Consider the following 22,537-nt stretch of genomic DNA (forward strand, 5'->3'; position numbering starts at 1 on the left):
AGATGTATTTTCAATAAAGAGCTACTCTTTCATACAGAGGAAAGATAAAGAATATCATATAAGAAATGTGATGAAATTAAAATGAAATGACGAGTCATCCGCAGCGTGGCTAAGGTCAACATTTTGCATTGTGTCTTGGCAGAGATGAATACACCTCCCAAATGATTAAACCCCTGAAAATCTGATTCAGTCCATTTTAAATTTATATGAAGAAAGAGATAATATTAAAAGTTAAAAATGCAAAAATCAACAACCATGGGGAGATGATACTAGACACACCACACACACACACACACACACACACACAATACAAGGATGCTCAGCATCCCCATCTCCTACACAGTGGCAGGATCCCTACACTGGAGTCACACAGTACAATCCTATGCATGAATACTCAGAAGTAAGTCCTATGAAATTCAACGGACATAGGATTAGCAGCAAAGCAGCAAAAGCAAAGAAGTATTGGGTATGTCTGTGCTCAGGATTTCCATTCGTCTCATAGCAAACACATACTCCCAATCATACTCCTTTGAGCAAAGCATGGGTAGGAAGACAGCTCCCATGGAAGAGGACAGCTATGTCAAACAAACTCATATCCCCTTCCATGGCAAGGCTTCAAGTCCCTCTGGGGTCATTTGCCAGCTGTAAGAAACTCCTTTGTGAGGGGAGAAACTGGGATAAGTCACAATGGGAGCCTCAACACACAGAGGCAAAGCAGGGTGTTGGTGGCTCACTGCACCAAGGCACAAGCTGGGAGCCAAGAGAGATGCTTTGAACCCAGCCAAGGGACTTACCCTTGCCAGCAAGATGCTCACTTTTAGCATGACTGACCAGAAACACCCATGGCAAGGACAAAAGAAGAGAGTGCACCAGGACAAGAACCCACATCGGCCACTCCACAAAGCTCCTTGCTAAGCATGCAACCACTGCACGAGACAGTCAAACAGCATGCGGTCTGGCATTGAACACCTTGAATCACCGCCAACAGGCACACCTTATTGGGAGGTCCTTTGTCGCTATTTATTGATGCTGGTGATTTCAACTGAAATGTCTGACTTGATTCACAGCATGCACCACAGGCATCCTGGGCTTAGTTCCATTCTCATTCACCTATGTAGAGTGAATGCCTGGAGGGGATGACAGTGACTGGCCCCACTCCAACTTCTGCAGGAAGCGAGAATGGCATTTCTACATAAACACTGTTGTTCACAGGTAAACCCTTCCATGCCACCAAGAACCATGTGGATGTACAAAGGTGGGGGTAGGCCAAGCAGGCGCAATTCCCCTCCATATGTTCATTCTTTGTGCATAGAAAAAGCGAGGACAAGGCTTCTGACGTTCAAATGAGCACCAAATTACAATTGCTCATGAAGAGCATTATCTCATCATCCTACTATTATTGCAACCCAAAGTCCGTGAAGCACCATTTCTCCAACTACCATTGGATCTACTCATTAGGTTGGTCACAATAATACTCTCCTGCAGCATCTTAGCTCTGGACCATTGTTGACTGCAATACCCCTCAGTTCTTATGCCTCTTACACTTCCTTCATCATTGGAACTGCTATAACTGTAACTTCAACATTCCTACAAGTACAGTTTCCTTCCCACTGATCCCCCCCAAGCCATTTAAACGGTGACTCCCTAGGATGGCAGATCTATTTGGCAACTTTTATTCCTGAAAGCAATCTTACTCACCCTAAGCCTTTTGGCAGCCTGGTGTACACAGCTAAAAGACTGTGGGCCATCTTGTTCTGTATACATAATGGTTCTTCCCCAGCACAAGCTTGCTCTGAATACTGAAAAAGGTCAATGAATGGAGCTATTGTGGGGGAATGGTATGTGCTGTCCAAAGGAAGCTGTATATATTCATCTACATTGAAGAAACTTGTTGGGATCTGGAAGTCTTTGAAAACAATAAAGAAAAAAAGAAGAAAAGACTGCAGAATTTTTAGCTGATTTTATTGAGATCGTTCCACTCCCACCCCCACTGTAGAATATACGGGCAAGATATAGCTTTCAAAATCGTCTCATCTCTCATCTACTATTCATTATGACTTGTATGCATTAGTACATGGACTAGGTGAGGATGAATCTACAGCTGCCCTTATTTCTGCGGAGGGGTCAATCCTTTAAGGTGCTGAATTCCCTTACTGTGTGTTTACTCATCATTTTAAGTATTCTGCTTAAATACGCTGGTTAAGAAGAACTTTCTATTTGTCACTTTTCTTTTGATATCTCTGAGAGCTGAAGCCAAGCATTAAATGTCAGAGTGCCAAACGAGTCATTAACGCTATGCCATTTTGTTCCAATACTAGCTTGTGATGACATTTTCCTTTAACAGCAAGAGCATACTGTAAATAGCAATGCAAAAAAATAACATACAGTTTAATAGCAGTGAAATGATGGGTATGTTTGTGGTCTGTGTGCTCTGTCTAAACATTATTTCCTGACTGTGAGCACCAAAAGACTTCACACATTCATAAGCAGCAAATGTGCAGTAGGACTACACCTGAGTCACGCTCCTGTCACATACCACATCTATATGCTCATTCATTCCAACAAGAATATGCTGAAAACATATGATGTCTCCTCAAAAGCAGGGGTGGGAGCGAATACACATTCATTGTACATGTACCAAAATTAACTTGCATATACAGGATTAATATTATTTGTCAACGCTTGGAGCCAAGATGCACAGAGAGGGGGCAAGAATGGACAAGATCCTGCTGACCCATCAAATGTTTGCTATACTCACATTTAGAAATGGGCAGTTAAGCCCAAAGTTTATCAAACCCAAATATGTAATCTCTTTCACTCGTTCAGATTCTATTTTCCTAAGTACCTGGAAAAATGGGTGTGAACACTAACTACAGGATCCTCTCCCATCCTGCGCATGAACATAACATTTTCCACAGGGCCCTAAATCACACCTTTTAAAAAAAGTTAGTAATTATTGAATAATTAAACTGTACTGCTCTATACATCCTCCAAAAGATCCACCACTAAGCTAGGAGAACAAAGTAAGGGGGATTGGTTCTTCTTTTCTTATTTGGAAGTGAACCAATTCCTTTCCCTCTGCTTTTTGAAGTGCCAGTTTTTTTCTTGACTCTGCTGCTGTGTTTAAAACAGCCTCACAATTGGCCGAACAGTAGTAAATGAAGTGTTTCCTGGCACACATATCTAGATATGGGGAAAGCATCAGGCCTACAGTTGTTAAAGACACAGGAGTCCTACCAGAAAATAGGTGGGCACTACTGGGACAGGAAGTAATGACCAGCACTGAAGATATCCCTATGGTATCCCCCTGTCAAGTGCTTCCTGCCTACACTGTGTAACATGCTGGATTGCCTTCTTCATGCTGTTATGTCATAATGTTGCACAATTTCTTGCTCCCAGCACTGCAGGTTATAATGCAGAGTGCATCCAAGGAAATCACAGTGTGATGATGTCATGGCACAGGAGATGCGATTCTAACCTCTATCAGGAGAGAACTCAACATAAGGATGCCATTTTTGGCAGCAGCCCCATGTCAGGCAGAAGCCGGCAATGAAACGTAAATTATTAACTATAATCTCAAAAGAGAAGATACGATGACCTCTCCCCAACTTCTGCCCTCTCTCCTCATACATGCTTATTCACCAAAAGCAGGGGTCTCCAAACCCCAGCTCGGGGGCCAGATGCGGCCCGCAGCAAGCCTCTTTCTGGCCCGCAGCCAACCTCTTGTCCCCTGAAAGCCTCTGGCCCACTCAACTGAACATGACCAGAACTGTGCTCTGATTGTGTGTGGAGGGTGTTCTGAGGGCCAGAGAGGTTGAATGAATGAGCCCATTCATTCATTTATTCACTCATCTAAGTTCCATCTCTAATTTATTTATTTAAATTTTATATTTAAATTTTTTTCCGGCCCTCTGCACCACACCAGATATTTGATGTAGCCCTCTGGCCAAAAAGTTTGGAGACCCCTGACCTAAAGCAATGTACTCATGAGCAAATACATCAAATCGAGATTAATCAATAATACATTTTAAAAATAAAGTATGCTTGTCAGTGCCTATTCTGTCCTGTGTTTCAAGGGTAAGGGTTATTTCTGTTTTTTTCTGTTCCAGCTTTGTTTAGTTGTTAATTATTCAAACTTGATATAATGAAGATTTAATGTCACTACAATCCCTAGTGATTACAGTAGGCATGTGTTTTGATTACTGCAGAGTCTAATTTTAAATGGGTATAAGAAAAATCACCCCAAACAACACCCAGGAGTGAGATTCCCCTCAAGGCTCTATGAAGTCATGACCCACAACACACAGAGGCAGCAAGACAAGTTAACCAATTTATTAACTGAAAGAATTAGGGAGGGGGGGGGGAAGATAAGTAGCATACAACAATATCAGATGTATACCAAGTAAGTAATTCCCGATCTGCCAAACATATAACATATATATGCCAAACATATAGGGCCCAGACTCTACACTACAGCCAACCAATACCCCAGCCAGCAGTGACACCTTAACATTGCCACAGGAGAAGAGAGGAGTCCCAAGCAGCTGAGTCCCTGCCCTCTTAACACCCCTTCTCTGGTAGATGAACTGAAAATGCCAGACCTAACTGCCTGTGTGCAAAGAGGTAAGGCATGCAAATGAAGGATGCTTAGGGCTTTGGAACTCAGCCAATAGGAGTCAGGCTGCCTCCTACAACAAGTTGCCTCCTTGGACAACAAAGAGAACTACTGCCATTTAGACAACTTACAAATAGCAACAGAAGTCAACATTTTCATCATATTTATCTAGTCCCCGCACCCTACTGCAACTAGGTTTAAGTACATGTACATGAAATAACCATACATTTTTCCTTCATGTATCCTCCCATCACTTCTCTCCTTGGGTCTATTTTGAAAGTGTGAACCCCTTAAGGCAGAACCTATGCTTTCTTATGTTGAAAAGCGTCATGTATGCTATGATCTGATTTTTGGTGGGTTGCCAAAGGGTGATGGAAAGATCAGATAACTAATTGCCTCAAGCCCTGAGCCTATTCAAAATTCAGATACTGTAGCTGCTAATTACCCTGACAACAGCTCAGCTCCTACAGTTTGCAAGCTTGTGTAAATATAGGGAGATAAATGTTTGAGAGTCTTTTTTCTGGTTATTATTACTTATAACTAATTCTTTCTAGATCTCCTTTTAAAAAGTCTTGTAAAACTAGAGAGAGTGATGTTTACACTCTCACATAATACCAGAACCAGGGGACATCCACTAAAATTGAGTGTTGGGAGAGTTAGAACAGACAAAATAAAATATTTCTTTACTCAGCGTGTGGTTGGTCTGTGGAACTCTTTGCCACAGGATGTGGTGATGGCGACTGGCCTGGACGCCTTTAAAAGGGGATTGGACAAGTTTCTGGAGGAAAAATCCATTACGGGGTACAAGCCATGATGTGTATGCGCAACCTCCTGATTTTAGAAATGGGTTATGTCAGAATGCCAGATGCAAGGGAGGGCACCAGGATGCAGGTCTCTTGTTATCTGGTGTGCTCCTTGGGGCATTTGGTGGGCCGCTGTGAGATACAGGAAGCTGGACTAGATGGGCCGATGGCCTGATCCAGTGGGGCTGTTCTTATGTTCTTATGTGCTATAAAGTTTGGGAACCACTGCTTTAGATCAATGAAATGCTATAGCAAGAAGTTCTTCATTCTGTAACTGCGCAAGCATTTTGATTATACATTGTTTAATTTGTTTAAATCACCACTGAGAATAAGTTATAATTTATTTCACAAATCTGTTCAAGTAGTATAACACGGTATCAACAGACATTGGGTATCATTGCTTGCTCATGCTTAGTAGTATGGTCCAACAAAGCTGGCCATTATAATCATCTCTGTCTGAGGACCATCTTATACAGTCAGCAGAATCAGTGGAAATTTCATCTACAGGAAGAAGAAAAGCTTAGGATACAATCATGGGAAAGACATCTGCATGCAGGGAGTCTCCACGGTGGAGCATTTAAACAAAGATGCACTCCTGCAGCCTAAAGTTCACCTCAGTGTAACACAGGTGGAACACAACTTCAGAGCCACATTACCAAATATAGCCCATCACCCACAGATTGTGTGTTGCCAGGTACTCAACAGTTGCTGTCTTTGCAGTCTCAAACAGGGAGCAAAAGCAATCTCAGTTAATTGAGTCCAAGAGCAATAATATTTCTGGACAAATAAATAAAATAAGGAAGATTAATACTGTGCTTCAATAATGTATCCTTTCTAAGAGGACAACTAGCCAGTGGCGTCACTAGGGGGTGTGGGGGGTGCGGACCACACTAGGTGATGCACAAGGGGGGGTGATGCACACTGGGAGGGTGACACGGTAAAATCGTGATGGTTAGGAGTAATACCATCATGTTATATACCGTTGAATGTGGAATTTCTAGCAGAATGCAATGCAAAATACTTCCTTTCTACCAAAAGTTATTGGCAAAAAACTGGAAAATAAAAAAATGCATGGAGCCCAGTAGAAAGTGTAACTGAGCCATATTGCATGTTTACTCGTGAGTAGGTGAATATGCCTTAGTCTTTCTGAAAGGGCAGGCTGAGAGGAATCCAACAACACCAGAATGGTCCTGATTCAATGAATGTAACCCCCCAAAAAACCTGAGAATGCAGTCCCTCCGTCCAAGCTGGCAAATGTATTGAGCCCTATGGAAAGCAAAACTAAGCCACATGGTCATGTTTACTCATGAGTAAGCAAACATGCCTTGGCTCCTGGGCAGGTCAGGCAAAGGGGAATGTGAAGCCACCAGAATGGTCCTGATTTGAAGCAACTGGAGCTCAACAAATGCTCCAGAAGGCAGCCCCCCCCCCCAATAAAAAAAATGAAACAGAGGCTTGACAGGATAAGGTGAAATATTTTTTCTGTTTTAGGCTGCAATCCTATCCACACTTTCCTGGGAGTAAGCCCCACTGACTATAATGGGACTTACTTCTGAGTAGATAGGCATAGGATTGGGCTCTCAGACTTGTAAAGCCAGGTGGTTCCTGATGGTGATATGCTTGAAAAGAACTTAAATTGAACTGGGTACTGGGTAGGGGTGAAAATCTTACTGATACTTTTGGGGGGGGGGGTGTTATTGCAGGCAGGCTACAGAGAAAATTCACTTGATGGAACAGGGCTGGCTTTCCCTTATTTATTTATTTTACTTTAATTTATTTATAATTATTTTAATTTGCTTTATGATGAGTCCTGGACAGATTATCATTCTAAAGAGTGGGTCCCAGTGCTAAAAGTTTGAGAACTGCTCTAATAAGGTGTTAGTAAGCTGACACCCTGGGGGGTGGTGACACCACTAGTGATCAAAATCACTAAAATCTCAGTTTGCAAAAAATAATACCATCATTTTATACATCAATCAATGCATAATTTCATGTAGAATGTGATGAAATAAACTGCATTGAAATATCTTTATTCCATCAAAAGGTACAGCCAAAAAACCAGTGAGGGCAGGGCGATGGTAGATCACCACGTCCACCACCTGGAATGTTGCCCCGCCCACTGCATGGGGGTGACGCGCTGGCCTCCCGCACCGGGTGACACGAACCCTAGTGACGCCACTGCAACTAGCCATGCCTCTAATTGTGTAAGATAGTCAGATGGATGGGTTAATTTTGTTGATAAATAGTGTGCTGGGGGGGGTGGACGACACACAAAATATGGTAAAAGTACACTAAGAAGCTTTAGTACTTTGCGACTGCCAAAGTTTTGTATTTTACTGTGGAAAAACTTCCATAAATATGAGTAAAACTATGTTTAATGCCCACATATGCTATTTATCAATAAAACAAATGCACTGTGACTAACCATCTTATGCCATTATACACACATCTAGCTTACCATAACTCACATGCCCTTCATGCCCCATGGAGATGAGACATTTATTTCAAGGCTGCCTTAGCTTCCCTATTAGCTTAATTTAGCCGTCTTATGGCTCAATCCTATCCCCTGTCCGTCCACAGCATGCAGTGGTGCGTGCTCCACATGTTAGAGTGGGGGGCAACTAGATGGGGCAACCAGAAAAGCTTTTTACTTATCTCTTAGTAGGCCATCTAGTTGCTTATGGGCTTTCCTGGACCTGTACCAGCTCTTTTGCCAGCATATGTATGAGAAGTGGAGGCATGTCAGCCAGTGAAAAGAATTGTAGCTAACTTAGCTGCTGCAAGAATACACCCCCAATAGCCCCTGGACAACTATCTGCCTTCCCTGCTCCCATCCCAAATCTCTCCAAATCATCCTTGAACTACCCACACCCTGACCTACCTGCTCTGGTGTGGCATCTTGTTGTTCTCGGTCACGCATAGACCCTCCTGACATTTGTGCTGGCGGTCCCTCATCATGCAAAAGCGGCACACAATTTGCAATGCCTGTGCCACTTGCTGCTGTAAATGCAGGGCTCCCCAGCCTTCAAAAAGTGAAAGCGGAGCAATCACAGGGAGACCAGTGGAGGGTCATGCAGGGCTCCCAGCACCCCTGAGAGGCTGCAGCAGGGACTGGTAAGTAAGTGTCAGCCCCTGCAGCCCCTTAGTGATGCAATCCTGGGGATCGCATCACTGCCTTCCCCTCACCTTTGCTGCCTTCCCCACTCCCACGCAATAAGAACATAAGAATAGCCCCACTGGATCAGGCCATAGGCCCATCTAGTCCAGCTTCCTGTATCTCGCAGCGGCCCACCAAATGCCCCAGGGAGCACACCAGATAACAAGAGACCTGCATCTTGGTGCCCTCCCTTGCATCTGGCATTCTGATACATACCCCATTTCTAAAATCAGGAGGTTGCACGTACACATCATGGCTTGTAACCCGTAATGGATTTTTCCTCCAGAAACTTGTCCAATCCCCTTTTAAAGGCGCCCAGTCCAGACGCCATCACCACATCTGTGGCAAGGAGTTCCACAGACCAACCACACACTGAATAAAGAAATATTTTCTTTTGTCTGTCCTAACTCTCCCAACACTCAATTTTAGTGGACGTCCCCTGGTTCCGGTGTTATGTGAGAGTGTAAAGAGCATCTCTCTATCCACTTTATCCTTCCCATGCATAATTTTGTATGTCTCAATCATGTCCCCCCTCAGGCGTCTCTTTTCTAGGCTGAAGAGGCCCAAACGCCGTTCCTCATAAGGAAGGTGCCCCAGCCCAGTAATCATCTTAGTCACTCTCTTTTCCACCTTTTCCATTTCCACTATGTCTTTTTTGAGATGTGGCAACCAGAACTGGACGCAATACTCCAGCCTTACCATCAATTTGTACAACGGCATTATAGTATTAGCTGTTTTGTTCTCAATACCTTTTCTAATGATCCCAAGCATAGAACTGGCCTTTTTTACTGCCGCCGCACATTGGGTCGACACTTTCATCAACCTGTCCACCACCACCCCAAGATCTCTCTCCTGATCTGTCACAGACAGCTCAGAACCCATCAGCCTATATGTGAAGTTTTGATTTTTTGCCCCAATGTGCATGACTTTACACTTACTGACATTGAAGCGCATCTGCCATTTTGCTGCCCATTCTGCCAGTTTGGAGAGATCCTTCTGGAGCTCCTCACAATCACTTCTGGTCTTCACCATTCGGAAAAGTTTGGTGTTGTCTGAAAACTTTGCCACCTCACTGCTCACCCCTGTCTCCAGGTCATTTATGAAGAGGTTGAAAAGCACTAGTCCCAGGACAGATCCTTGGGGCACACCGCTTTTCACCTCTCTCCATTGTGAAAATTGCCCATTGACAACCACTCTCTGTTTTCTGGTCTTCAACCAGTTCTTAATCCATGAGAGGACCTTCTCTCTAATTCTCTTGCTGTGGAGTTTTCTCAGCAGCCTTTGGTGAGGGACCGTGTTGAACGCCTTCTGAAAGTCCAGATATCTAATGTCCACAGGTTCTCCCACATCCACATGCCTGTTGACCTTTTCAAAGAATTCTATAAGGTTCGTGAGGCAAGACTTACCCTTACAGAAGCCATGCTGGTTCTCCCTCAGCAAGGTTTGTTCGCAAGGACCACATAACTTACTGTGGTCCTCAAACTCCCTGAGAGTTTGAGAACTGCAGCTGTAGGGTGATAGGGAAATAGTCTACAGGACGAGAACTGTTGACTGCAGGTACTCTCTTGTACATTCAGTGTGCTTTCTTTATAGTATGGCGTCTCACAGGCACAGCATAATCAATAAACAATTCATGACTATAACAGCAAAGTGAGGAAGGAATCAATCCAGGCCATAACAGCTTGAGCTGTGACATCTCTGAAGTCACATTGTATGCTAAACCTTACCTGAAGGGTTTTGACTTTGCCTAGGATGTTCTCTTGTGACATTGCTTGATCTGACTCTTCACTCTCTGCTCGCCCATCAGGTATAAAAATACTGTCATGAGAAAAGGCCCGTGTTCCCATACAATAACTGGAAGACCTGAAAAGCAGTTTGAACAGAGAGGAGTTTATAAGAGTTTCAAATAACCAATGCAACTGAACACTACAGTATTTTTCTTCTGGCTTGTTGCCTATTTTCTACATTGCTTTCCCTCATGTGTATTTATTTATTTGAATACGTATCTCACTCTCACCACTCCAGTGGGTGGTAATGTATCAAAATAACAGATGTTACACCTTTTCTTTCACTACTTAAATGTTTGCCACAAAAATTATCCGGTGACTATGGAAAAGGTCAATAGCTATGACAGAGATTTCCTTCTCATGTAAATCCTGGTGCACCGGTTCTGCACACAGGTGCACAGAAATCTCTGTACACACACACACACACACACACACCCCATTACATTTCTGCACAAAGAAATGTTCTTCATTCTTTTTAAACACTATTTTCTGAAATAGATACATGAAAATACAAAAGAATGTGAGTTATATTTTGCAATGTTCTGGTTGTGGAACTCTGTTAACTCCATTTGCCTGATTATTTACACTCCTGCTGCAGATTATCATTCCAAAATAAGAGCATCTTTGCAGTATTGTTAGATTTTCGAGTGTAAATTCTGAATATGGACATGGAAACAAGTATATGCCTGCAGAAGTCCCCTACTGCACTAAGCTACCCATCAATTTAAATGGCAAGGTGATACTATGACAATGGTTGCCATGATACATAAGAATGACTCTCAGCTCCTTCTGCTCGCTGCATCTGAGGCAGCCACAGAAGTGTTTTGTTATAAACGGGAATTATTGTGATGAAATGTGTCTCCCATGAGAGTGGGTTGATAAGTCTCCTGTTAGCAATTCAATGTTTCCCAAAATTAATTAGTTCTAGAAGATGCCACCATACTCCTAAATGTCAAATGTCAGTGTTTCCCGAACTGTGGGTCGTGACCCACCAGAGGATCATAAACCGACTGCTGGTGGGACATGAAAGTGACAAGACAATAGCTTACAAGGAAAATGTATTGAGCCCTATGGGAAGTGAAACTGAGCTGCACATGCACATATACACACGAGTACAGAGAGAGGAACATGCCATAGTCCACTTCAAAGGGCAGACCAAGAAGAAGGCAACACCACCAGAATTACCCCTATCTGATGAAGGCAGACCTCAAAAAACATTCAAGAAGGAAGTTCCCTCTCTGAGATAACAAGAAAAATGCATTGAACTCTATGGAAAGTGAAACTGAGCAGCATGTGTGTGCCTTTACTTGTAAGTAAGAAACCACTCCTCAGCTACTATCAAAGGCCAGGCAAAGGGCACCAGAGTGGTCCTGATCTGATGAAGATGGAGCTCAACAAATGCGCCAGAAGGCCCCAACCCACCCATAGTAAAAAGGATCAAAACAGAGGCTTGAACAGCTGATAAAGTGAATTTTTTTTAGTCTTGTAGAGCTAGGTGGGTCCCGACAGAGTGTCATTTTAAAAAGTGGGTCCTGGTGCTAAGAAGTTTAGGGACCACCGTCCTAAGTAACTTCCAGTGAGCTGCCTTGAGTGCACTGTGCGGTGGGAAAGTAGGGTTAAAAAAATACCTAAAATAAACATCTAAAATACATAAAATAAAAATGTGAGTGGTAAAGAAGAAGCAGACTTGATATAGCCAGTCAATTCAGGCCTTACAAACTGTGCACAGATGAGATGTGCTTCTGGATTTCGCCTCAAGTAATGGCTTGAATTTATCGGCCAAAATCTTGGGATAAGTGAGCTTAGCAATGTTCATACTTCAAACCTCCCCGATTCTGAGCACACTGACCCCATTCTGAATCAGACCCTAATACCTCCAAAGTTTGGGTGTGGTTTAGAATGGTCTGGTCCTTTTACTAGCCCTCCTTGTTGCCAATCACTTTTCATACCACCCAAATTGGCAATGGTTGGAGTGGCAAGAGAAAAGGTTGGTGATGAACCTCCACTAAACCCAACAATGTCCCAGGAACCCGAAACCCTGGGAACTACATTTCTAAGGGTTCTGGTGCCTGAGATACTGCTAAGGCACTTTCAAGAGCAGGGGTGTCAAACATAAGGCTCATGGGCTGGAAGCTTTTTATTCGGCCCCCATTATAATTGAGTTCCCCCAAAGCCACCATTTCAGCAGTGCCACTTCTGCCAAGGCTCTGGGTGGGAGTGGTTCAGTGATTCAGAAGGAGGCTTCAGAAGGCAAGGGACTCTATGGGGGAAGAGGCAAACCAGCAGGGGTGTGAGAGGGAGATAATGCTGAGGCGCTAGGAGAGCCCAGTTCTCACACGGGCTGCCCTTTCAGTAGCACCGCTTCTGACAAGGCATCACTTCACAGAATACATCTCAGCTGCTAATGCAGCAGAAGCAGCACCGCTGAAAGGGCAGCCTGTGTGATATTTGGGCTCTCTTAGCATGATAACTGGACTCTCATATCTTGAAAAGATCAAGATTTGCCCATTGTCTCTTCTGTCATTTGGAGCTAAGGAGTTTCTATGTGAGAACAAAGTGCTTATTTCTGGCCATCATCTGCTGCATGACATAACTTCCTACAAAATGACATCACTTCTGGCCTCAGCAGGTGCCATGAACGCTGTTTGGTACACTATATGAAACAGGTTTGACGCCCCATTCCAGACTCTAATAAAGGCACCATCACTAGCTCTGCACATTGCTGCTGCAATATTTCTATAGAAATTTGGGTGGAGTAGCAGTGAGGCAACATAGTTGGGGGGAGAAATCCGACAACAGGACAAGCTCATTCTGTTGCTCACCCTAGAATGTTACTGAAAGTGTGATGGGGACAAACCCCAGCGTGGGCTTGAAAATATCACAATAATCCTTTTCCAATTTTAGGGGACGGAAATAAATCACTTTACCTGAGACTGGTCCAAAGTGAACCAGTGAGAATCTCACTATTATTGCCTGTGATCCCTTTCCTTCTACATCTAACCAATCAGCACTGCAGGAACATAAGAAGCGTTCTGATCATATAACTGGGAGAGAGAGCTAGCTCTTATTTCAGCTTTTCTAAAGCATCAAATATTAGGGTTTTTTTTAGATAATAATAAAAATGATGATGTACAGTAAGTGTATTAACAGGCAGGGATGCAGCTATAATCCTGAAATCACCTCCAAAGGAGTCCAAACATGGAAGCAGTGATTTTCTGATATGACTTAAGTATCTCTAAACATGCAGTGACAGTCATACAATAAGATGCAAAGGGTTGCTCTAGAGTCGAATAAGAAGATGCACAACATCTGCAATTACTCTTCTGGGCGGACTCAGCACAGGAGCAGCAACATGCATGGATTTCATTACCTCAGGCCATCGTTCGTCTCTTCATCAGAAGACAACACACCATTGCAGACATTTCCGAAGGAACTGCTTGGCTTCAACTTGGCGTCCTCGCGGTCTGGCGCCGCCTCCCTTTTTTTCCTCCGACCAAAAAACTTCTTAAAAGGCTGGAATTTGCTTGCCTTCTTCTTGTCTGCAGATAACAAAACAAATACACACCGGAGCTTATCAACATTGCACCTCAGAGCGCACTGGTGAATAACAGCATGGTTAGTTAAGCAGTCGCCAAGGAAGAATGAGGCCAAAGAGCAGCCAGAAACCTAAGCAAACGCTGTGCTCGGAATTTAAATGTGCGGTGGCTACTTGCTGCCAAGGAGGGCCCTATATTGACAAAGCAAAACGGAGAGCATTAGAACATCTGCTCTCTGATTCTTCAGGTTCACATTTGGATGTCTGAGGGAACAAATATTTACAAGAAGGGAGGAGGCTATTTGAGACAGCCAAAATGCAACACTCTGAGTCCGATGGTGGCATTCATTCCTGAAGGTTTGTGTGCACTGCATTCCTTTGCCCTTGTTGCTGAAGAAATGGCAACTGCAGCAGATGCCAGTCATCACAGTTCAAAGTACAATTAAACAATGATTTAATTAATCCAATACAATAATTTCATGCAATGCTGTCAGTCAGTGCGTGCGATCCTTTGCAAGCAAACAAACAACTTAGTAACATGACAAGGTGGGGCAAAGTGTTGCCAAAAAATAATTCCAGGTTTGCTTTCTTGAGTCAACACTTGAGTCAACACTTTAAATCCAGGCTTGCTCACAAGCACCCAGCGAGACTGTTGCTTCATACCCCCAGGCAATTACTGTGTGACTGCGTTCACAAACATGGAACATGGTGTTGTTGACGCTAACAATATCTTGGTGAAGAAAGAACCACCAGCTAGTTAAGGAGTCTTGCTCACATTTTACTCACTTCAGATTTGGGTTTAATACATAACAACATACATAAGGAATAGGCAGTTGATGTACTACTAGAGCAGTGATTTTCAACCAGTGTGCCATGGCACACTGGTGTGCCGTGAATGGTCTACAGGTGTGCTGCAGGAATTTGGGGGAGGGTCATTTATTTTTAGGATCATTGAGGGATGTTAGCCCCCTACCAGCAGTATGGTGTGCTTTGTCAATTATCAAAAAGCTGATGGTGTGCCTTGACAATTTTATCCCCTTGTCAGTGTGCCCTGAGATGAAAAAGGTTGAAAATCACTGTACTAGAGGTTCAATTAGGCCCCATGATCTTCCCACCAGATTTTTGTCCTAGCTTCTCTTGTCCCACCTTCTCTTCCCACCTTCTCTTGTCCTAGCTCTGTTCAAAATATGATGAACCTTTTAAAAAATTGGTTCTAACTGGGATTGAAATTCAGAAGGGGTGAAGCAAGCTAAGTGGTCATTATTTCAAGAAGATAATCAAAAACCGATTGATTAAACAAGAAGAAAATGTTGATTACATGTGTCACTGGAACTGAAGAATCAGTCCGCCTTGACATGGTATGTACAGCAAACCTAAAGGTTAAAGAGAGCAATTAAAATACTTCCTCAACAGCCCAATGATTTATTTCCCAAATTCCCTACAGTCATCAATAGTGAGGGTGAAAGACTTCTCTCTACCCACTTTCACCATATTATGCATAATTTTACAAGCCTTTATCATAGACTCTCAGCCTGCAATTCGATACACACTTTGCTGGGAGTCTCATTGAACACAATGAGACACACCTCTGAGTAGATAATAGGATAGTGCTGTTAGTTGTTCTTCTTCTATAAAGTCCCAAACATTTTATTTATTTATTTATATTTATACAGGTATTTATATACCGCCTTTCTTTTGGTCATCAGATTCCTCCTCAGACTTTAATCCAAGGCGGTTTACATAGGCAGGCTGTTCTAAACCCCCGTAGGGATTTTTACAATTGAATAGTTCTAGTATTTCATAGAACCCCTTGTTCCAGCTGGATTCCTTCCTGGTCTGGCCTCTCTCTGGCCCTTCGCCTCCCACGCTCCACTTGATGGCAACTCCTCTCTGCCACCGAAGGTCAGCTCATCAGTCTATCAGCGTGTCTTCAGTTCTTGGTTACTTCCGGTTGTTTCAAACTGGCAGCCTCAGATCTTCAGGCATACAAGGCGGCAGCTCTACCAACTGAGCCAGACCTCCTGCCTTTAGCCATTCTTTCATCATAGAAAGGGGGATCCAAGCCCATCATCATGTTACTCTTTTTTGCACCTTTCCCAGTCCTACAATATCCAAAATCCTACAACCAAAACTATATCCCAACCAAAACTATACACAGTATTCCAAATGCACTCATCCCATCGATTTGTATGGCATTACAATTCTGGAATGTTAATTTTTCTATCCCCTTTCTAAGAATCCTTAGTATGAACTTGGCCTCTTCCACAGCTGCTACACACTGTTGAATGTTTTCACTGAGCTGTCTCCCACAACGTTAAGCTCTCTTTACTGGTTAGAAACTGTCAGTACAGACCCTATACACATATATATCATTATGATTCTTTCCCCCAGTGTGCAGAACTGACGCTAAGGGCGCAATTCTAACCCACTTTCCAGCACCAACATAAGGGCAATGCAGCTCCAAGGTAAGGGAGCAAATGTTCCCTTCCTTTGAGGAGGCCTCTGTGAGTGCCACCCAACTGCGGAATGCAGTACATGTCCCACAGACACAGCTATGCCACTGCTGGAAAATTGGTTAGGATTTGGACCTCAATCATTTTCTGTTTTGTTGTCACTCATGCAGTTCAGAAAAATCCTGGAGCTTTTCAGTCTGTTTCCATTTTCACCCTCTTAAATAATGTGGTGTCTTCCACAGATCTGGTCACTTCCCTGCTTACCTCTGACTACAGATCATTTATGAATAAGCAGTGAATTTAACAGATCCTTAGGGGAATCCAGGGCCGAATCCTATCCAACTTTCCAGCACCAATGCAGACACAATGCAGCCCTGAGGAAAGAGAACAAACTTTCCCTTACCTGGAGGATGCCTCCATGACTGCTCCCCACCCCCACCGTAGGATGCAGTGCATGCTCTGTTGGCACTGCTGCATCAGCGCTGGAAAGCTGGATAGGATTGGACCCCCCAGTCCCCTCCATTATGAGAACTGCCCATTTGCTCTGCTTCCAGTTGTCTAACCATCACCAGTCCGTTAGAGGACCCATTCTCTTATCCCATGACTGCTGAGTTTACTCAGGAGCCTTTGGTGAAGGACTCTGTCAAAAACTTTTGTGAAGTCCAAGAGCATAAGGTCTACTAGATCACCCCATTCACATGCTTTCAGGGGAACTCAAGGAACCTAAAAATGTTGGTGAGGCAGGACTTCCTTTTTCAGAAGCCATACTGATTCTTCCTCTGCGAGTCTGGCCCTTTTATATGCTTCATAATTATGTATCTTGCCAAATAGCAAAGAAAATACCCCGCTGCTTACTTGAATTTCTGATTGGCTGCAGATGTGACTTAGCAGTCTCTTCACCACTTGACAGGACACTGAAATATCTTGCCTCACTTTGGTACATTCCCCACTACTGAAACTGTCATCTAAATTTATCTGTAGGTTGTCTGTATAGCAGCCCGTGTTTCAGCTTTAAATATTGGGATTAAATAAATTCATGTTTTTCTTCTTCTTTGCAAAGGTGAAACTAAGAAGATACAAACACTAACATTTCTTTTATTAACAGTCAAATATTATCTGACACTGTCATATACAGGAAACCGTTCCTGAAGAAAATGCAAGCTGGAAATGGAAATAGCAAGAAATTAGACAGTAGTCTTTTGCAGGGCTGGCCCATCCATGAGGCCAACTGAGAGCCCCATCTTAAACTCTGCGCGCCAGCTTATTGCCAGCGCGCACAGTTGCAAATGTGCTATAAGGCATGTTTGCAGGGCTTAGCTCCAGCCCAGTGCCAGAGCTAGCCCAGCACGAGTTCGCGCTGAGCCAGTGCTGGTGGGAGGCTAGCGGTCCACTGCTGAGGCAGTTAATCAGCAAGGGGAACCCACTTCCATTCACCTGCTCCCCTCCGCTGATTTTCCTCCTTAAGTCCTTGAATTGGTAAAGGAAAAGCAGGACAATGCAGAAGTGTGGAGAGGTGAGAGTGCTGGAGGAGCAGAGGCTGGTGCATCACAAGGTAAGGAGGTGACATTTGGAATGCTGCCTCAGGTGCCAGGCGGGCTTGGGCCGGCACTAGCCTTTTGCCTTCTTCTGTACAACCTATAATCACATCACTATAGCAAAATTGCAAGGTAAAGCAGATACTTCACAACAGATTGCAATTTGTGAACCTCTGATACCGCATTACCAAAACATCAGGAAGCAATTAAACTATTTTTGCCCAACGTTGCATATATGCAACAGGGATAAAATGTACACACCTGTGGGCTGGGAAAAAAATGTCTTAAGGAGAATGTTGAAGCCTAAAGCATTTTTCTATTCAGGATTCCTGGCAAGATTATTATTTAAAATTATACATTTATATTCACAGGAGATTGATTTAGAGTAGGGGTCTCCAAACTTTTTGACTAGAGGGCCGCATCAAATATCTGGTGCAGTGTTGAGGGCCGGAAAAAAATTTAAATATAAAATTTAAATAAATTAGAGTGAATAAATGATGAGTGAGTAAATGAATGAAAGGGCTCATTCATTCAACCTCTCTGGCTCTCAGAACACCCTCCAGACACAACCAGAGCACAGCTCCAGTTGTGTTCAGTTCAGTGGGCCAGAGGCTCTCAGGGGACAAGAGGCTGGCTGTGGGCTGGATAGAGGCTTGCCGTGGGCCGCATCTGGCCACCGGGCCAGGGTTTGGAGACCCCTGATTTAGAGTATACTGTATATTTGGGCTCTGTGTTTGAATTGTCACTTCCATAACACTTAAGTGTTGACATAACATCTTTTGCAAAATTAGAAGCCCAATCCTATCCCCTGCCACCAGTGCTAATGCAGCTGAGTCAGAAAGGCATGCAGTGCATCCAATGGGGGGGGGGAATTGGGCAGCCTGCAGGAAGTAAGTGAAAACATTTTGCAGTCACATCCTGGTAAGCTGTCCAATCGCCAATGGGTCCCTTCAGATTCACGCTATCAATTTTGGTGGCATATGTCTGTGGAAAGAAAGAAACAGGGAAGTTTCAAAAAGAGGGGATATCTGGCATGCACCATTGCTGCCAGATCCATCCCCTCCTGCCTTCTCCCAGTTCCTCCCCCGGCCTATTCACATCCTGCCCCAGCTGCTGCCTTACCAGCACTAGAGGCTCCAAGGAGGCCACTGTCACCTGACCACTGCTGCTGTTTGCAGCAATGGCCCAGATGTGCAGAACGGTGGGTTGCATTTTGCAAATGCAGCAAAGCACATGGTGCGGCCAGAATGCATGTTCCAGCAGCACAGTGGCTCAATAGGATTGGGCCCTAAATAAAATAAGAATTCTCCTAAAACTAACATTACTTCAGTCAACTAATCCAGGAAACAGCTGCTGGTACATCAGTGGCCCTGCATGAAGGCCAGCCCAGGATAGGATTGGGCTGTGAGTGTTGTCCATTAAGTGAATGAAGAAATGTGCTGCCTGTCAGTCTTCCTCTTTCCACCTTTATGGAGCGTAATATCACTTTACAAAATGATTCTGGGCTCTCTGCAGTTTGTTCTGATAAAACTAAGGCCAGTATATACAAGCTTATATCACCTTAATAGGAAAATAGGTGATTCACCAAGATTAAAACTGACTAACTGGAAACCATATTTAATTTATATAATTTTCATTCAGTGCTTTCCACACCAGAGCTAAGTGAATAAAAACTGGAGGCTGAGGCTGGCTTCCTTCAGCTACTGTAAAACAGGGCATAAAAATTATTTAGTGCCAATTCAAAGAGGCATGGAGGTGCCAGGTCTGTGATCTGAAGGCTCCCACTTTAATATACTGTAATGGGCTGTGATCTGTCAGATCTTTGAAAATTTCTTCATATTTGACAAAACACCTGCCCTGTTTATAATGTTGCTCTCTTCCTACTATTTTTATGCATCATTTAATAGGCAATATGTTTCATGAATGACAGCCAGACATTCTGCTTGAACATCTTCTGAAAAAGATCCCAGCTCTTTTTTTTATTTATATAAAAAAAAATTCAAAGGTTTTGCATTTTCAGGAACTAACCAGTATCTCCAATTATAACTCCATCTGCTCCTGTTACCTTTCCTACCCATACTTCACGCCTACACTTAACTCTTCACCTGTCAAAGAGGAAAAGAAAAAGAAGACATGGGAAAGGGTGAGGAATGAAATCAGTGTGGCTGGTTTCTTTCTCCCCCTCATTTCTAGGATCATACAATTCTGTGTGTGTATTTTTTTAATTGCTAAACTATTTCGTTGTTTTGGTTTGTGATGAGAGGTTTGAGGAAAACATAGCAGCCTTGGGAAGCCTGCTTTAACGATTATGTAAAGAAACTAAATGACGACATTTAATTAATGAGCGAGTCTATTTATCATCACTTCGAGCAGCGACTGCATTCCTAGGATGCAGCAAAGAATATGAGCAGATTTGGTGCCATAACAATCCCTTCCCCAAATAGTTCAAAGCAAAACTCAAGGCTGATCAACAACAATGCAAGTGTGACCATCACATTAAAGAGTCTTATGGCACCATTAAAAAAAAAAACAGATTTATTTCAGTATACGCACTTGAGGAGTACAGCCCATTTCATTCTCAAAAGCTTATTGTGATGTTAGATTAATATGGCTACCCGTTATCATTTTATTATTGCATTTAATCCAGCTACCAAAAAAACCCACTAGACATATTCATGTTACATATCTCATGAATTTTGCTTTTTACAAGACCTTCCATTGCCAGTTTTGCTACTGAAAAGTATCCCCCCCCAACCCAATGAACTCACACACAGTCATTTTGCCAGATGGAAATATGTACATTTGTTTTACATTAAACGGGGGAGGGAGGAAACAGTACAGTGTGTTATAATCAAAAGTTATAGGCAACAGGTGACTATGTTGCATGCTACAGGTGACTGCAGTTGCATGCCACTAGCTGATCCATATAACTGCAGCATTTTATATGAATGAGGCAGGAAGTGTGGTCGGGAAGTTTGAGCTACTGCCTGCCCAAAGATACTGAATGGGATCTGCTCGATTGTGCCTGGATTCCAGAAGGAATATGAGGTAAGTCGGCAAGACTGATAACAAGTTCATCCTGTCCGGCTTGACAGATAACTACATCTGTGGACAGTTCAGAAGGCACCAGCTTTGCCACCAAAGAGACAACCACACAGAGAAGGATAACATCTGGAGAATGAAGCGTTCTAAGTCAGTGGTTCTCAAACTTTTAGCACTAGGACCCACTTTTTAGAATGAGAATCTACTAGGACCCACCAGAAATGATATCATGACCTGAAGTGATGTCATCAAGCAGGAAAATTTTTAACAATCCTAGGCTGCAATCCTACCCACACTTACCCAGGAGCAAGTCCCATTTTCTGTCATTGTTAAAAGCATATAGGAAGTAATGCCCTGGGGGCTGGGGTTAAGAATAGGCCCTCAGTTTGGCTGTACTTGTTGTAAGAGGCGACTAAACAGCCACCGGTAGATGGTACTTGTCAGCCTGGGAAGGCAGCTCATCTGAGGGAAGGAAAACTCTGATCCCAAACCTCCACTGCCTTGTGGCTACATCCAGTTATGGAAAAGGCTTCAGGAGTCAACCTCGAGGCAAAATCCGGAGCCAGAGTCGCTGAGGCAGTTCATGGCTGAACACAGTCACGTTCTGGCAACTCCTGCAACACCGCTGGAACCAACCGTATTGGCTTCTGCCTTTCCATTGGACCATATCAGCGACGTGGAGAGGGGGGATTTGCTGCATGGGTAACAGCCTATCCTCCATACCTACTTTACCCAGGCTTCACGCACTGGAGAGGACACTCTGTTCCAGAACCACCATTCAGAGCGTGACACCATAGTCTTCCGAGACTGAAGGATGCCTTGTCTATAGAAAGTAGTCTGCTAAAAGTACAGATCTGTAACATTTCCCCAGATGCAGTCAAATCCCATGGTAGCATCAAATGTAATATATTAAAAATAAAATATCGAAATAAATGGGGACCCATCTGAAATTGGCTCATGACCCACCCCACAGTTTGAGAAACACTGTTCTGAATGTACAGAACAATATTGTAAAATCCCCTATAGGGGTTTATGTCAAGGCTGCCTGTGTAAGCCACCTTGAGTAAGTCTGATGAAAATCTGATGAAAAAACAAAAATATAAATACAGTAATAAGTTAATAAATGTATGCAATTGTTTCATCATCGGCAGAAGAGGCTGGGTGTTATATTTAGATACAGTTCTTGTGGATGGTGCACTGTGGTCTATGAGATAAATCATTTTTTAAGTTGCCGTAAGACTTGTTAAAGACATTAATGCACCATCTCCTTAGTGTGAACCAACCCACTGTTATTCCTACATGGAGCCTTAGGGCCCAATCCTAAACTCACCCAGGGTTGGTGCTGAGCCCAAGTGCTGGCGCTGGGCACCGTAAACGTGCCATAAAGCACGTTTATGGCACCAGGTGAATAGGGAGCATTGGTACTGGCCCAGTCAGGCACCAGGTCCAGTGCCGGCAAGAGGAGGATGAGATACGTGAGAGCACCAGACGGTAGTGTGGCCTTGGAAAGGGCGGAACAAGGGCAGAACAGGGCAAAATAGCTAGTGCAGACTTGAGAAGCCCCATTGTGGGGCTTGGGGCTTTCTCTGGGGGAAGGGGACAAAGTCAGG

The 22,537-nt window shown here is 43.5% G+C and overlaps 1 protein-coding gene across 1 annotated transcript in view; it reads right to left on the reverse strand.

Moving 5' to 3' along the window:
- The window catches only part of CRACD (capping protein inhibiting regulator of actin dynamics), a 31,239-nt gene extending 20,817 nt beyond the window's left edge, over positions 1-10,422 (reverse strand). Inside the window, exon 1 of the mRNA XM_066632910.1 lies at positions 10,303-10,422. Within this exon, the coding sequence (XP_066489007.1) occupies positions 10,303-10,422 (120 nt within the window). The remainder of the gene's footprint in view (positions 1-10,302) is intronic.
- Between the last annotated feature and the right edge of the window lie 12,115 nt (positions 10,423-22,537).

Source organism: Tiliqua scincoides, chromosome 6 (assembly GCF_035046505.1).
Source record: "Tiliqua scincoides isolate rTilSci1 chromosome 6, rTilSci1.hap2, whole genome shotgun sequence".
Taxonomy (NCBI): Eukaryota; Metazoa; Chordata; class Lepidosauria; order Squamata; family Scincidae; genus Tiliqua; species Tiliqua scincoides.